Genomic DNA, 18530 nt, shown 5'->3' on the forward strand with positions numbered 1-18530 from the left:
GAAAACTGGAAACCATTTAAAAGCTTTGGAAAGGAAGCATATAGAAATTCCAGAACTAAAATTCTGATTCAATATCTGAAATGAAAAATTTGCTGATTAGTCTTAACAATAGATTGGAAATGGCAGAGGAAAGAGCCAATAAATCCAAAGATAGATTGATAGAACTAAACTGAAGAACATAGAGAAAAAAATTAAAATAAAAACAAGTAATGATTTATGGGATAATATCAAAAGGGCTAATATATATGTAAGTAGAGTGACAAAAAAGAGGAGAAAACAAAGCAGAAAAACATGCTAAGAAAAGGTGGTCAAAACTCCCCAAATTCGGTGAATACCATTAATTTATAGATTTCAGCTCAGCAAAACCTGTACAGTATAGACACACATGCCTGTATATGTGTGTGCGTGCGCGCACAGACACAACACACACACACACAAACAAACACACACATTAATACCTCATAATAATACTGTCGAAAAGCCAAAAATGAGGGGAAAACTTTGAAAGTCACAGAGAAAAAAAAATATATATATATATTCATACAGAGAGCAAAAATATGAATTACAGCTGACTTCTCATCAGAAACAAGAGGGCAGAAGAGAATAGAACAGCATCTTTAAAGTGGTGAAAGAAAAATATTGTCAACCTAGACTTATATATTCAGTAAAAATGTCCTTCAAAAACAGGGATGAAAAAAAAATTCTGATAAACAAAAACTGAGAATCTGTCATTCTATTTTGTGCTGGTTTAACACAAAACCACAGACGGGATAATTTATACAGAACAGATTTTTTTTTCTCAGAGTTCTGGAGGTTGGAAGTCTAAGATCAAGATGCTAGCATTTGGTGTCTGGTGAGTGCTGTGTCTTCTGGAGGAAAGGAACAGTATGTCCTCATGTGGCAGAAGGGCAAGAGAGCCTAATGCTGCTCTCATAAGGACCTTAATCCCATTCATGGCAGGGGGAGGGTGTCATGAACTAATCAGCTCTTAAAGTACTGAACTCTTGGGAGCTTGTTTGGAGGTTCTGACAGCGGAGTGCAGCAACTTGTATTTCTTGACCAAAACATAGTCATCCTCTATCAGGGAAGGTCGCCCCCTTCACTGAGCTTACAGCTTTGGGAGGGAGGTACTTGAAGTAGTGAGGCAGGAAGAGGATACCCACCTAGCCAGTCAAATCAGCCAAATCAACCTGGTGGTCAATAGGGTGACAGATGTAGCAGCCAGATAGCCCTCACATCCAGGCCTGAACTGTTAACACCATCACATTAACCATTAAATTTCAACAACTGAGTTTTGAAGGGGATACATTCAAATCATAGTACTAGCTACTTTAAGATTTATTGTAACTGTACAGTAACCAAGACACTTTAATACTGGTATCAAGATAGATAAGTAGATTATGGAATAAATGAATAAAAAAAGATCCATATGTTATGGCCTATTGATGTTAGCCAAAGGTGCTAAAATGTTGGGGAAGATATGAAGCAACTAGAATTGCTACACATTGCTTATGTACTCCTTTGGAAAATAGTTTGGCAGTTATTTATAAAGTGAAACATATGCCTACCCTTAGCCTATTAAGTCTACTCATAGCTATTATCCCAGAGAAATTATACTTAGGTCCACAAAAAATCTTCTGTAAGAATGTTTAGAGCCCCAAACTGAAAACAATCCAGATGCCCATTAACAGTATGGCTAACCAAGTGTAGTACATTTATACAATGGGATACTAAAATTCAGCAAGAAAAATGAACAAACCATCGAAATATAAAAATACCTGGATAAATCTCAAAACACTATGTTAAACAAAGCCAGACACAAAATAGCATGAAACATATGATTATGCTCATATTAACTGATATTCTTAATCCTAATGTTAGTGCAATACATTTTCCCTTTAATGGTCTGTTTCTTTTATATCAGGTGTAAGTAATCTTTACTTACATACTCCAAGGTCCTGATTTCTTATAAAGCTTTATTGTTTTACTTTTCATGTTCAAATATATACAGTTCATCTGCAATGAATTTTTGTGTATAGTATAAGATAAGAACCACTATTCCTTTTTAAAGTTTAGCCCAAACCCTCAGTATCATTTGTTGAAAAATTCCTGTCCCCTACCACTTTCCTCATCTCTTTGCCATAGATCAAGCAACTATGCCTGTGGATCCTTTCTGTACTTTGCATTTTGTCATGTTGGTTTGTCTATACTTGTCCCCAAACCACATTGTTTTGGTTAGTATTGATTCACAATACATACTGGTATCCATTAATGTATATACTCAGTTTTGTTTATCTGCAAGAAATTTCCTTAGCTATTACTTACTCTTTGTATTTTTATGTTAGAGTTGGTATGTCAATTTAAAAAAATTACTGCAATTTTGCCTGTTATTATCCTGAATAGGTAGAATATGTATAGCATATTGTCAATACTAAATCTTCCAATTCATGTATATAGAATATTCCTGTACATATTTAGGTCTCATTAATATTTTCTCAACAATGCCTTGTAATTCTTGAGCAATTTTCTCACATCTTTTGGGATATTTATTTCTAGGTATCTGATATGGTTTTATGGTATTACAGGTGATAATGAGTAAAATGTTAATTCTTGTATTTTGATCTTGTTACCAATCTTCTTAAAATCACTTTTAAATTTTAACAATTCGTCTGTAAAATCTTTTATGATTATTTTATTTATTCCATCTCTATTCTTATGTAATTTATTTGCCTTTTTGGACTGGCGACACCTCCAGTACAATGTGAATTAAAGTAGCTATAATGGACATATGCACCTTGTTCCCACTCTCAGGGGGAAGGATTTCCACATGTAAATATTAAGTATGGTAAGTGCTATATTTAAAAGGTGTTTAAAAGTCAGAATAATTCTTAATTTGCTGAGATTCAAAGAAATAAGTGTTATAGTTTAAAAAGGATTTTTATCTAATGAGATGAGATTTTCTTTCTTCTTTTTTTTCAGTTGATGTGGTCAAGTACCTGGGCTATTTTTTAAAATTTTATTTTTGGTTCATGCATAATAATTGTACATACCTATGGGGTACAATATGATATTTCAACATATGTATACATTGTATAATAATTAATTTAGGCCAATTATCATACATTGATGGATTTTAAAATAATAAACTATTCTTGCATTCCTGAGTAAATTGCAGATGGTCATGGTATATTATTTTTCCTATATGTTGCTGGATCTCACTTGCTAATATTTTGTTTAAAAATTTTGCATCTATGTTCATATGTGCATAACATATATTACTCATATTTTCTTTACACCTTTCTTAGTCATTTTGAAAGAGAAGGATCTTCTAAGTAGCATGCAGTTGGTTTTAAAAAATATAGTCTAATAATCTTAGCTCTTGAACTCAGGTATTTAGTATACTTATATTTCATGAAATTGCTGATAAATTTATTTATATATATCATGTTTTTATTCATTTTCTACTTAAGCCACCTGTTTAATGTTCTTTTCATTCTTTTTTTGGACTTCTTTCAGGCTACTAAAATATTTCTTAGTAGTTCTCCATTTCCTTCTATTAACTCTCTAGTTAAACATTCTTGAACTATATTATTCTCTTATTGCTTGGTTTCAAGATTACATACATCCTTGATATAGTATTGTCTTGTACAAGTTTTTTTTTTTAAATTACATCCGCATTAATTTTAAAACATTAGAATATTTAAGTTTCATTTAACCTTTTCTCAGCCTTTTCATATATTATTTTCATATGTCATAAATCCCATGGACATTTTTTCTTATTGATGTTTTCAACAGTGCTATTTGTTTATGTTTAGCATGTACTTATCCTGTCTGGTGCTCTTAATTCTCTGAAGTTCAATTCTATTTGGGTTATTCTGCATTAAGACTGAAGAATTTCCTTTAGTATTTCTTATAGTATAATAATTTCCTTTAGTATTTCTATAGTACAAGTATTTCTTATAGTACATGTACTGTAATGTTTCTTTTTCTCTTTCTTGCTTTATTTTGCAATGCTGGGGATTGAACCCAGAGCCTTGGACTTGCTAGGTAAGTGCTCTACCTCTGAGTTACATCCCCATCCCTTTTTATTTTATTTTGAGTCAAGGTCTTGCTAAGTTGTCCAGGCTGGTCTTGAACTTGCAATCCTCCTACCTCAGCCTCCCAAGTGGCTGGGATACAGGTGTACACCACCTGACCCAGCTTAACAAATTCCTTTAACTTGTATTTATCTAAGAACATATTTATTTTACCTTCATTTTGGAGAATATTTTTGATGGGTATTGAATTCTAATTTGGTAGTTATTTCTTTAGCACTTGAAGATGCTATTCCATTGTCTTTTGGCTTCCACAGTTTCTTCCAAAGACCGTGTCTTTGTTGCTTATTTAAAGGTAATGTGATTTACTTTCCTATGGCTGCTTTAAATATGTTCTAATTATATTCAATTTCCACCATAATGTAATCTAGGTATGGTTTTCTTTGTATTAATCATGCTTCAGTTTGTGGAATTTCTTAGGTTTCTGGAGAGCTGTCCATCAGTTTTGGACACTATCTTTTAAAAATTATTTCAGACCAATTTGTTCCTTTCTTTCTGTGATTTCAATATGCATATTATTACTCAGATTGTGCATCTTACTTGTATTTGTGTATTTCAGTTTGATACTATCAACTGATCCATCTTCAATAATTGTGTCTTTGGCTGTATTCAATTATTGAGTTCTTTTTTTTTTTTTTTTTGAGGTACTGAAGATCAAACCCAGTAGCACACTGAGTTATATCCCAAGTTCTTCTTATTTTTTACTTTGAGACAGGGTCTCATTAAGTCACCCTTGGTGACCTTGAACTTGCATTCCTTTTGCCTCAGCCTCCCAGCTGGGATTCTAGGTATGTGCCATGTTTGGCTTTCTCTGAGTTCCTAATTTCAGATATTTATTTTTAAATTATATAAAAACATCTTTATTCTATAAATTCTGATTTTCTGGAAGAATTCTCAATATTTTTGTACAGTTTATAATCTCTTCCTTATATTTAAGTGTACATAATAATCATAGTTATTTTATTCTATTTTTTATTTTAAAAAAATTGTTCTTTTTAGATGTACATTGCAATAGAGTATATTTTGACATATTATACATACATGGAGTATAACTTATTCTAAGTAGGATCCCATTGTTGAGGTTGTACATGGTGTTGAATTTCATTGGTGTTGTATTCATATATGAACATGGGAAAGTTATGTCTGATTCATTCTACTGTCTTTCCTATTCCCATCCTTCCCTTCATTCTCCTTTATCTAATCCAATGAACTTCTATTCTATTTTCCCTACTTACTGTGTGTCAGCATTGCATATCAGAAGATTTTTGGCCCTTGTTTTTTGGGGACTGGCTTATTTTACTTAGCATTATAGCCTCCAGTTCTATCCATTTACCATCAAATGTCATAATTTCATTCATCCTTATGGCTGAGTAACACTCCATTGCACGCTCGCGCGTGTGTGTATATCACATTTTCTTTATCCATTCATCTATTGAAGGGCACTTAGGTTGGTTCCATAGTTTAGTAATTGTGAATTGAGCTGAAATAAACATTGATGTGGCTGTGTCACTGACTTTAAGTCCTTTGGGTGTATGCCAAGGAGTGGGATAACTGGGTCAAATGGTGGTTCCATTCAAGTTTTTTGAGGAATCTCTATACTGCTTTCCAGAGTAATTGCACCAATTTGCAGTCCCACCACCAATGTATGAGTGTACCCTATCTCCCCTCATCTTTCCTAACATTTACTGTTGCTTGCATTCTTGATAATTGCCATCCTGACTGCAGTGAGATGGAATCTCAATGTAATTTTAATTTGCAATTCTGTAATTGCTAGAGATGTTGAACATTTTTTCATATGTTTATTGATTGATCTTATTTCTTCTTCTGTAAAGTATCTGTTCAGTTCCTTTGCCCATTTATTGACTGAGTTATTATTATTTTTTTTTTGTGTGTGTGTGTGTGTGTGTTTGAGTTCTTTATATATCCTGGAGATTAATGCTTTATCTTAAGTGCAGGTGGCATGGATTTTCTCCCATTCTTGATTATTTCTTTTGCCGTGAAGAAGCTTTTTAGTTTCATACTATTCCATTTATTGATTCTTTTTAAAAATTTTTTTTAGTTGTTGATGGACCTTTATTTTTATTTACTTATATGCACTGCTAAGAATCGAACCCTATGCCTCACACATGCTAGGCAAGCACTCCACCACTGAGCTACAACCCCAGTACCCCATTTATTGATTCTTGATTTTATTTCTTGTGCTTTAGGAGTCTTGAGGAAGTTGGTTCCTAAGCTGACATGATAGGAAAGTTGGTCCTATATTTTCTTCTAGTAGGTACAAGGTCTCTGGTCTAATGCCTAGGTTTTTGGTCCACTTTGAGTTGAGTTTTGTGTAGAGTGAGAGATAGGGGTTCAATGTCATTTTGGTACTGTGGATTTGTTGAAGAGTCTAGTTTTCCTCCCATGTATGTTTATGGTGCCTTTGTCTAGTATGAGATAAATGTACTCTTGTGGGTTTGTTTCTATGTCTTCTTTTTTATTTTTTAGATCCTGACTATCACTTTTATGCTAAAAGCATGATGTAGGCTTTTAGTATTATACAGATGTTTTATTATGTTGAAAACACCTGCCAAATGTTTATTTTTATTTGTTGTTTTACATATACATACATGTGGTGCAACCCATCACAATTTTGATCCCATTCTTGTGGTTGTACATGATGTAGAGTTACACTGGTTGTGTATTCATATATTAGCATAGGAAAGTTATGACCAATTCATTCTACTGTTATTTCCTATTCTCATCTCCATCCCTTCCCTTCAATCCTCTTTGTTTAATCCAATGAACTTCTGTACTTCTGCTTCCTACCTGCCTTTGTTATGGGTTAGCATCTGTGTATCATGTCTCTGTGTCTTCTATTCTGTTCCATTGTTTTTCATGTCTATTTTGGCACCAATACCACACTGTTTTTGTTACTATAGCTCTGTAGTATAATTTAAAGTCTGGTATTGTGATGCTTCCTGCTTCACTTTTCTCACTGAGGACTTCTTTGGCTATTCTGGGCCTCTTTATTTTCCAAATGAATTTCACGATGTGTTTTTTTTTTATTTCTATTAAGAATGTCACTGGAATGTTACTAGGAATTGCATTGAATCTGTGTAGTACTTTTGGTAATATGGCCATTTTGACAATTAATTCTGCCTATCCAAGAACAATCATGGTTATTTTAAAGTCCTGGTCTGCTAACATCACCTGTGGGTCTGCATTTTATCTATCTATCTATCTATCTAACTATCTATCTATCTATCTATCTATCATAGTGAGAGAGACATTCTTGTCTTGCTACATCATTAAGCATGATGTAGGCTTTTAGCATAATACAGATGTTTTATTATGTTGAAAAGCACCTGCCAAATGTTCTTTTCATCATCTTTGAACAGGGTATACACTTTTTTTTATATTTGATCTGTTATTATGGTGAGTTATATTACTACATATCCTAATACTGAATCATCCTTATATTTCTGGGAAAAAAAATCATGGTTGGTAATAATATATTATTTTTTTATGATATTATTGGATTTGTGTTGGACATTTTATTTACATTTTTGCATTGATATTTTAAAATGAGATTAGTCTTTAGTTTCAATATTTTTCAATGCTATATTTGTTAAGTTTTGGCACCTATAGCTTGAGCTTCATAAAATGAATTCATCTACCTTTTTTTCTATATACTTTAAAACTGAAATCCATTTCTTAAAATTTCTCAGAAAATTGTTTTTTCAAACATGAAACACTAATAAAAATGTAAAGGAAAACTCAAACACTGTAGAGATAAGATAGGTAAAATAGATAGTGGACATAAACCTTGATGCAAAATTAAGGCATATTTCAGACACAATATAGGTCATGTTAAAGATGTGTGGGTTGCATGAGGCACATGGGTTGCCAGTGTGAAAGCCTATGGAACAAGCCCTTGTAGGTGTCATGTGGTTTCATGGTTAAAGGCATTGCCCCACAATTGACAAGTTCCCCTACTTATTATGTGATTTCAGATAGCTCAGTAGTCTGAGCTACTGTTTTTCCATTTGTAAAACAAGAATAATTAAAGGGAAACTTACCTTTAATGGTTGTCATGAGAATTAAATGAAATAATAAGATAGTTTATGCTATTTTCCCCAAAAGGACTATTTTGGGGGGGCATATTAAATTATGCCCATTTTTATCATTGTGATGATGATTTTTTTCCCAAGTAAAAAGAGTTTTCTTTATAATCATCAAGAAAATACATTTTCATTGCAATATTATAACAAAAACCAAAAATAAAAACTGGAAACAAAAAAAAAGCCTCCAAACTAACTGGACTGTATATAAACAGGAGAATTCTACATACAGTATTGCAGCCTATTTTTTCATGTAATTACACACTGTGAGTGACATTTCTTTGACAGCCTTAACTCATGTGATTAGAGGAATACTTCACCTTCCTGTTACCAGAAGTTCCTTTTCAGTGGCCATAGGCCTCATCAAAGTATATATGTTCATTGTGAACATGGCACTGGAACTGTTGAAAATGGAAGTCAGGGAGGACATGAGGGCAGCACACATTGTGGTCAGCATCAACCCTTGAAAGCCTGGAAGAAAAATGACACTTTCTGGACTTTCAGTTCTCTGACCATGCCTTGAGAGTTAGGCCTCCTAAAGAACTTTCTAAAATACTAAATTTTCCCCTATAAAGAATTCAAAATTTACATGGATTGTAATTCCACCAAATATAGATTATTGTCTTATATTTTTTCCTGCTTTGTGACAAGACTTAATAGTCCTCTGCTGTGTCTTCATATAAAAATGGGAGCTGGTATCTTGTATGGTTACTCTGTGCAAGAACATCTCTTCAGACATCATCCTGTACTATTCTCTCTACAGTGCTGAGAGATGGACACCATTGCTTGCAGAGGCTTAGGGACCATTCAAACTACAGAAGTCATTCAGTTCTTTAGGGAATGTTCAAACTATAGAAGTCATTAAGTTCCTTGTGCCTTGGTGTCCTCATCTATAAATTGAGGATATGATGACTCACCACACAAAATTATAGTTAAGATTAAGATAAACTAAGTAAAGATGGGTTGACACAATGTACAATATATAGCAAGCGCTAACAAATGTCAGTTATAAATCTCACAATCTTTTATTTGCTACCTGGAAAGCCACCATGTGGCAGGGACAGTAAATACTCCATCTGAAGATTTCTTTTCTATATGCTGTTGGGGAACCTAAGGACAACCAGGACCTAAGCTGGAGGCCCACTGTGGCAATACCCAAATTGTCCTCAGTGGGCCATTTGGGGCAGGTCAGACATAGATTGGGTCCTTGTATTTTCCTTCAACTGCCCACTGTCACTCACAGCCCTGTTTGCTCGAGGCTCAGGCATTTTCAGAGAGTCAGCTGAGAGTTCAGACAACTCACTTCCTGCACTTTAGGAAGGTCAGTATTTCCCTCCACCTGATTCCATCTATCCTGTGTTTTATGGAAACGTCTCAACCTTTTCTACCTGGTTGTTCTCCAGAGTTGACACAGAATTTAAAAAAATATCAATTTGGCCATTTTAATGAAATTTGGGGAAGAAAATGAGATAAATGCTTGAGCTCACTACCACCTCACAATGAAAGTCATTTGACTGTTAGGTAACTGCCTGTATCCTAGACAGTGAACTTTTTGAGGACAGGACTAGTTTTGCTTGTCTTTACACTGCCATGGCTTAGAATAACACCTTTTACAGCATGGAGCTCATTTTTCTTTTACCATATTTACTGGTGCATCATAATTATGCATAATGGTAGGATTCACTATTATATATTCACACATGTACATGTTATAACAATATGACTTGGACAATATTGTTTCCCAATTTTCACCCATTTCTCTCCACAACTCCCTCTTCTGGTCCCTTTACTCTACTATACTGGTCTCCCTTAGATTTTCATGAGATATCCCTGACATCTGTTTTCATATATTCTCTCTAGCTTCCACATATGAGAGAAAACGTGGCCCTTGCTTTTCTGATTTGGCTTATTTCACTTAACATGTTCTCAAGTTCCATCCATTTTCTTGCAAATGACATAGTTTCGTTCTTCTTTATGGTCGAATAAAACTCCATTGTGTATATATACCACATTTTAAAAATCCATTCATCCATTGATAAACATCTAGGCTGGTTCCATAATTTAGTTATTGTGACTTGTGCTGCTATAAATATGGGATGAATGTTATCACTATAGTATGAAGACGTTAATTCTTTAGGATAAATACCAAGGAGTTCCACTTTTGAGGAACTGTAGAGCCCATTTTTTGAAAGAATGAGCAAAGAAATGCATTTAGTAGGTAAAGTGAGTAATGCCAATGGTAGGGGCAGGTTGTGCCTCCCAGAAGATGTGTACTACTAGCGTGTGAAGAGAAGAGGAGGAGGCCTTGATTCCTTTTGTTATGGAAAGCAAGGTTGCTTCCATTGTCCTAATGTCCCTCTCAGCCTGAAGCCTGCATTTCTACCCAGAGTGATGGGTTGGCTTATAAAGAAGCCCACCCATGCTACCCTCATTCCTAACTGGCCACATGTAGTCTAAAGGCACAGTCCCCAATCATGGGGTTTCTATGGCACTCAGTGGCAGGGTTTGTTTCTTACCATTAGGCAGCACTGCTATCACCAGCTTTGGATAAGCAATGGCTTTGCAATTGGATCTGCTGCCACAGTACTTTAGACATTCTGAAGGTACAACACATGCCACTTGATCTGCAAAAAGAAGCAAAAGTAACACCAACATGCTGGTCTTAGAGCTCTAAATCTGAGCTTAGGGTAAGGGAAGCAAATTAGGAATCACATATTCACATGTAGATGTTAGATCCTTGGTCCACTGGTGACTGTTCCAATCCAGGATCCTAAATTCTTGGGGACTTAGGATAGCAGAAAGGGTTAGGACTCAGGTTCCTATTAGTCAATGGATTGGAGTTTCTGTTGATTCACTGCATGACCCAAATCAAGTCACAAGACCTTAATAAGCCTTTCAATGATCCCATCAAGATGATAGTAAAGTGGATGGATTATTTGCCATATATTAACATGTTACCAACTATAACCATTCTCTCTTAGTGCTGATAGGGGTGTTCATTCAGAGTAATAACTTGGGACTATAGGTCTTGGAAGGCAGAGGGGCCTATTTTCTAATTTATGAGAAAGCACCATTCACAAGGTCTAACAAAATCTCTACTTGACAGTTTAAAACATAATCAGGGAGTGTTGAGAATCTTCTCTGTTAAAACTGGGAAGGAATTAAGATAGAAATTTAGATAGATATATCTTAGGTACACTGAAGATGGATTAGTGTAAGAGATGTCTATTACACAGCTACTTAGCACTAAAAAGCATTCCCCATTTTGTTTAGCCTTGTCAAAAGCACTGTGTAGAGACAGATTCCCCTGGAAGTCACCTTCTTTGCCCCTGTGGTTGCACCTATCAAAGTAAGTGCTACCATAAATTTAATGATTAAACAGACTCATTACAGGATAACCTAGTAAAACTAAGTTGAAATGGGGATAAGATACATTCATGGGAATTATGATTACTTATTAGGGGAAATAGGTATGCTTTAATAGTATTTAAGGCAAAGAATATGGGCCTCACTCTGAGTCAGCCTACTTTGGGGCTGTATCAAGCTCCCTCCAATGTGCCTCATGAGTTTAATGAGGCTATGAAAGGCTGGCCCTGGGGCTATGAGAAGCAGTGACAGCATCTGTGAGATCCCAGCAGAGCACATAGTACATAGTGCATGCCCAGCATGATGTTTGCGATGCAGTGAAAGCAACTCAAAGTTCTAGCAGACTTGTGTCTCAAAGTCATAGCTGAGCCCCTATCAGAGGCTTGCTCTTCCATGCCTGAATGTTTCACCATGGAATTTCTGTCTTGCTGGGAATATCCACACTTTGTGCCAGACTTCTGCTCAGCTGCATCCCACAGAAGTAATTGGGAATACCTCAATAACCAGTATACTGTGGGAAACCTGATAATCCCAAATATTTTCTAGATTTCTAATTCAGGAGAAGCTGATGCTGTGAGTGAACACATGAGAATCAAGAATTTACCTGGGAACAAGATGCGACTGATCATTCCTGGCACCACCATGAGGAACATGGGCAGCAGCTTCAAGTACCCACACAAAATGCAGCCACTTTTAATGTGAAACATATTCTTCCCTGCCAGGCATCTCTGGATAAAAATCTGTCAAGGAAACAGAGGTGGTAAGGTGAAAGATGGCTCTATTAGAGTATATAAACCCTGGGCCACCTTGGCATGGATTAAGACAATTGTGACCTGCTATAACAGCAGGATGTGCCCTCTGATGGGTTTTTTATAAACTGCTCACTCCTCATCCAGACACCTCTGGGCCATCCAGGTCCAGGAAGACATGTGCACATTCTGCCCAGTGCACAGCTGCCAGAGAGGAAGGGATGATGCATGTTATATTGGCCTCATTGTGTACCAATCATAGCTGTGCAGAGCTTACAAGATGTCCCCTGGCAAGGATGAGACTCCATTCTGGAGACCACAGATTATCTCTGCCAGGTATAAGGAAGGGATCCTTGTGACATCAATCAAAGCAAAGGTGGGCTCCTGGGTGTTCAGGACAGAGACCAACTTCATTCATCTACAATGAAATAAACTACCATAAGTGAAGACTCTCCCAGGAGATATTTCAGGCCCTATTTTATGGTTCTTGGGCTTGAAGAGGCAACATGCTGTCAAGCTAAAGGGAATGATATGGCCAGAAGGTAGAGAAGCACTTAGGAAAGAAAACAGACATGGTTCAGAGCATCAAAACAATGCACTAAAATTATGCTCTTTATGCAGAGAGAGCCTACAGAAATCTTTGCAACCTATACCTCAGATAGATAGATACTTCAAGGATATACAAAGAACTCAAAAAGCTTAACACCCCAAAAGCAAATAACCCAATCAATAAATGGGCAAAGGAACTAAACAGACACTTCACAAAAGAAGAAATACGGTCAACAAATATATGAAAAAATGTTCAACATCCCTAGCAATTACAGAAATGCAAATTAAAAATACACTGAAATTTTAATCTCACCTCAACTAGAATGGCAATTATCAAGAATACAAGCAACAATAATGTTAGTGAGGATGTGAGGAAACGAGTATACTCATACATTGTTGGTGGAACTGCAAATTAGTGCAACTTTAATGGAAAGCAGTATGGAGATTCTCAAAAAACTAGGAATGGAACCACTATTTGACCTAGTTATCTCACTTCTTGGAATACATCCAAAGGATTTAAAATCAGCATACCACAGTGACACAGCCATATCAATGTTTACAACTGCACAACTCACAATAGTTAAGCTATGGAGGCAACCTAGGTGCTTCAACAGATAAGTGGATAAAGAAAATGTGGTACATATATACAATGGAATATTACTCAGCCATAAAGAAGAATGACTTTATGAAATTTGCTGGTAAATGAATGGATCTGGAGACTATCATGCTAAGTGAAATAAGCCAGTTCCCCAAAACCAAAGGGTGAATATTTTATATGATATGTGGAAGCTAACCCACAATAAGGGGGGCAGAGGGAAATAATGAAGTTCATTGGTTTAGACAAAGGGGAATGAAGGAAAAGGAAAAAGGATAGAATAGGAAATACAGTAGAAAGAATCTGACATAACTTTCCTATGTACTTACATGAATACACCACAGTGAATCCCACTATTGTGTACATCAGGTCCCTAATTAGAATAAGATATATTCCATGCATGTATAATTTTATCAAAATAGATTCTACCATCATATATAACTAAAAAGAACCAATAAAAAATTATGCTCTTGAAGAATATTCAAATAAAACGAAAAAATGGCCATAGTGATTCAAAAGCACAGGATACAAAATAGCATCTTCACTGTGACCTGGTACCTAGAAAAAGTCCATAAGAATAAACCAAAGGATAATAGTGGTTAATCCTGGGGTAAGAGGATTAATATGTAAGATTTTCATTTTCTTCTTTATGTTTACTTTAGAAGTGCATTATTTTACTAATAGAGGAAAGAACCCAAAGGTGATCCTGACTCATGTGACTTATACTGATTCTTGTTCACAGCCAGCCGGTTGTTGGCCTCTGGTGGAGAGGAGCTTGAGTAGGTGAAGAGCACACATGCTCTTTGTCATCCTTAGGCCTGGGCACAAAAGAGATGGTCTTTTATGGAGGCTATGTAGTAGCAGAGCAATAGTAGAAATGTGACACTTATATAGAAGAAAGGGTGACATAAGGACATTAAATCATTCCACATGGAAAGTCCTAAGTACTGGGCTGAGGATGTTGTTCAGTGGTAGAGCAATTGCCAGCAATTGTTGAACCAGGCTTAGCAAGCCCTGGTTCAACAATTCCCAGCACCATGAAATAAGAAAGGAAGAAAAAATTCATAAGCACTTTGTCACATTTTAATGTATTACAAAGTAGGGGAAGGGAAGGATTCTTGTTTAAAAATGGTGATGAAGGCAGATGCAGTGGCACACACCTGTAAATCCCAACTACTTGGGAGACTGAGAAGTGTAAATTTGATGCCAGCATGAGAAATCTAGCAAGACTTAGTCTCAAAATAAAAAATAAGAAGAGCTGGAGATGTAACTCAGTGATCAAAGTGCCTCTGGTTCCCCAGTATTAGGGTGTGGAGAACAACTGGTAGGGGGCAAAACAGTTAACAATTGTCTGTCAGTTACTTGCTTCACCTAGCATGTGGGATGCCCTAGGTTCTATCCCTAGCACTCCAAAAAAGAATAAAAAATATTTTTTCTTAAACCATTTCCTTTACAAGTTAGAAATGCTAGAGGCTGGAAGTTCCAAGATTAAGATGCCAACAGATTCAATATCTAGTGAGGTGGGGGTGGTTCAAGATGTCAGGATAGAGAAGGTTGCTTTCCTGGCTGTTCCATGGCATGAAACCAAAAAAGCAGAGAGATACCTTCTCAGAAACAAAAAAAAGCTGGGAGGTACTTTACTAGAATTTAATACTGAACGTTCAAAGAAGACTGGGGACTCAGGAGGCCAAATATAATAAAATAAGGAAGAAATCCTCAGAGCCATAGCTGCTGCCATGGCCGGAGGCACCAGCCAGAGCAGTCCTTCCATGAGCAAAGTGGAGGGAATTAAAGGAACCCACATTTTTAGGAGGCCTGAGTCATGTCTGGGTGTGGAGATTTTAGAGATCAAAGACACTGCCTGACTAAACTGAAAAGCGTGCTGCACAATATCCTTGTGCCACAAAGAAGCTGTATCTCTTCTGGCTGCATGTGGAGTACAGAGAAGGGAACAATTTTGCAGCTGTGGTGCAGGACCAGAAGCTAGGGGAGCCAATTCCTGGCAAACCTGAATTTGGCCTGAAATATAGGCCTGGAAAACCCACACTGCATTGCATAGAGTGTTCCTAAGTGACCAGAAGAAAATCAGACATGGGGAGAGATTTACACAGGGGACTACTGGTTGTGGAAACCGACCTGGCTCTTCCCCACCCCCTCCAATCTGACTGCTTGCAAAAATGGGTCTGGGAGATGCGCCTGGCTGGGAATTAGAAAGGGTGAGGGGGGAAAGATTGAGTTTGGAGACTGAACCATATCAGGAAACCAGTCTGCAGGTGATGCAGTGGACTAAGAATTGGCTTTTCCACAATGAGTGGAACCCTGGGGATGTCTCTGGGGTTCAGCATGGACCAGAAACTGCTGGGCCCTAGAGGTGTGCTGATTTTAAATCTCCAGACTAATCGGCATTCAGTGAAGAACCTGGAGCCACCTAACCCTAAACTCCAGGAGTTCTGTGAAATTACCTCTCTCACTCCAGCAACCCCACCATGAGCAAGCATCACACTCCAGATGACCCCACCTAACACACCTGAGAAGGGAAGCTGAGAATCTTTTGAACTCCAGAAACAATTCTTTTCTCTGTTTAATTATGACCTTAATGGTTTATGGACAACTATACATATTCATATTTGTTTTTTCTCATTTCTAGCATTTCTGAAGCCAGTTATTTTGCAAGGATCAGTATTTTGAGAACTAGGATGTTTGATTAGTATATTTCAGTTGTTTGTATTCTTTTACTTTTATTTCTAATTTTTAAAATTTTCTCTTTATATACATTTTTTTCTCCCATTTATCTGTTTCACTTCATTCTTTTTCTCTTTCCTTCTGCTATCAATCTCTATTGTTCTCTCTTTCATCCTTCCTTTAATTTTTTACTTCTATCTTCTTTCTTTCTCCATCATAATCATCACATTCTACATCACTTCTGTTCTGTCCCTGTCCACCACTGAAAATTGTAAACCCTTATGAAAACAATAATTGACCATATCATTCTGTTCATTGTGATAATTAACACTGTAGACATAATAACCAGTCCTATTTGGTTTAATTATTTATAGTCTGCACTGGTTGTTATTATTATTTTTCTCCCCCTAAACAGTGAGGTACCTTCAGGGACACTATAAGTCCACATGGTAGAAACTCTACTGCCTCAGATCTACTCTGTTAGATAGGTAGACACACAAATAACATAAAATAACAAGGGAACAGATCACTCTAAACAAACAAAGATACTTCAATAAGAGAATCCATTGGCACCACAGTGGAAGAAATGTCAGAGAAGGAGTATAGAGTGCACATAATTAAATTGATCTGTGAAGTAAGGACAGTATAATAAGTGAAATAAGAGAGAAATACAGGAAGTGAAAGATCACTTCAATAAAGAGAGTTTCTGAAAAAAGTCAAGCAGAAATGCTAGAAATGAAGGAATCAATAAACCAAATTTACAATTCAATGGAAAGCATCACCAACAGACTAGAGTACTTGGAAGACAGAGTTTCAGGCAATGAAGACAAAATATGTAATCTTGAAAATAAAGTTGACCATGGAGCAAAGATGTTAATAGACCATAAACAGAACTTCCAAGAAATATAGGATAACCTAAAATGACCAAATTTAAAATTTATTGGGATAGATGAAGACTTGGAGATACAAATCAAAGGAATGCACAATCTTTTCAATGAAATAATATCAGTAAATTTCCCAAACCTAAAGAATGAAATGAAAAATCAAATACAGGAGGCTTACAGGATCCAAAATATATGAAATTACAACAGACCCACACCAAGTCATATTACAATGAAAATGTATAACATACAGAATAAGTATAGAATTTTAAAGGCTGCCAGAGAAAAATGACAGGTTATATTTAGAGGGAAATCAATCCAGATCTCAGCTGATTTCTCAACCCAGACCCTTAAAGCTAGGAGGTCTTGGAATAATATATACCAAGCTAAAAAAGGGATGCCAGCCAAGAATACTATACCCAGCAAAATTAAGCTTCATATTTGACAATAAAGTAAAGCCTTTCTGTTAAACAAAAGTTAAAAAAAATCACTATTAGAAAGCCTGCACTACAGGACATTCTCAGCAAAATATTTCATAAGAAAAATGAAAAATAAAAGTAAAAACCAGAAGGAAGGACATACACTAGAATAATAATCAAATCAAAATGACAAGGCATAAAAATCATTTCTCAATAATAACATTGAAAGTAAATGGCCTAAAGTCATCAATCAAAAGACACAGACTGGTAGAATGGATTAATAAACAAGACTCAACATTATGCTGTCTCCAAGAGACTTACCTCATAGGCAAAGACATTCACAGAAGGTAAAAGGATGGGAAAAAAAAACATATCATTCACATGGATCTCATAAACAAGCAGGAGTCTCTATCCTCATATCAGATAAAGTAGACTTCAAGCCAAAGTTAATCAGAAGGGACCAAGCAGAACATTTCATACTTCTTAAGGGAATTATACATCAACAAGACATAACAATCATCAATATTTATGCCCCAAATAATGGAGCACCTGCGTACATCAAATCCTTCTCAGTTTCAAGAATTAAATAGATTACAACACAATAATATTGGGTGACACAATTAACACACCTCTCTCACCATTTAATAGATTCTCCAAACAAAAAATAAATAAAGAAGCTATAGAACTAAAAATATAATTAATAATTTAGACTTAACAGACATATAAAATATTCCATTCATCAATGAATGATACACTTTCTTCTCAGTGGCACATGGAATCTTCTCTAAAATAGACTGTGCCTTAGGCCACAAAGCAACTCTCAGCAAATACAAAAAATAAAGGTAATACCTTGCATTCTATCAGATCATAATGGAATGAAATTGGAAGTCAATGATAAAATAAAAAATAGAAGCTACTATGACACTTGGGGACTAAATAATACACTATTGAATGACCAATGGAGAGCAGAAGAAAATAGGGATGAAATAAAAAAAGTACTTAAAGGTAAATGAGAATAACAACACAGCATATCAAAGTCTCTGGGACACTATTAAGACAATTCTAAGAGAAAGTTCATTGCATTGAGTTCAC

At 35.8% G+C, this 18530-nt stretch overlaps 1 protein-coding gene across 1 annotated transcript in view; it reads right to left on the reverse strand.

Annotated features, from left to right (window-relative positions):
• LOC124076993 (sodium/glucose cotransporter 1-like) overlaps nt 1-18530 on the reverse strand; it is a 59459-nt gene that overhangs the window by 9365 nt on the left and 31564 nt on the right. Inside the window, exons 8-10 of the mRNA XM_058571805.1 lie at nt 12168-12303; nt 10714-10821; nt 8518-8668 (exon numbers count right to left, since the gene is read on the reverse strand). Coding sequence (XP_058427788.1) covers nt 8518-8668; nt 10714-10821; nt 12168-12303 — 395 coding nt within the window. The remainder of the gene's footprint in view (nt 1-8517; nt 8669-10713; nt 10822-12167; nt 12304-18530) is intronic.

This window comes from Marmota monax, unplaced genomic scaffold, assembly GCF_021218885.2.
Source record: "Marmota monax isolate L192 unplaced genomic scaffold, Marmota_monax_Labrador192_F-V1.1 WCK01_AAM20220418_F8-fsc00157, whole genome shotgun sequence".
NCBI lineage: Eukaryota > Metazoa > Chordata > Mammalia > Rodentia > Sciuridae > Marmota > Marmota monax.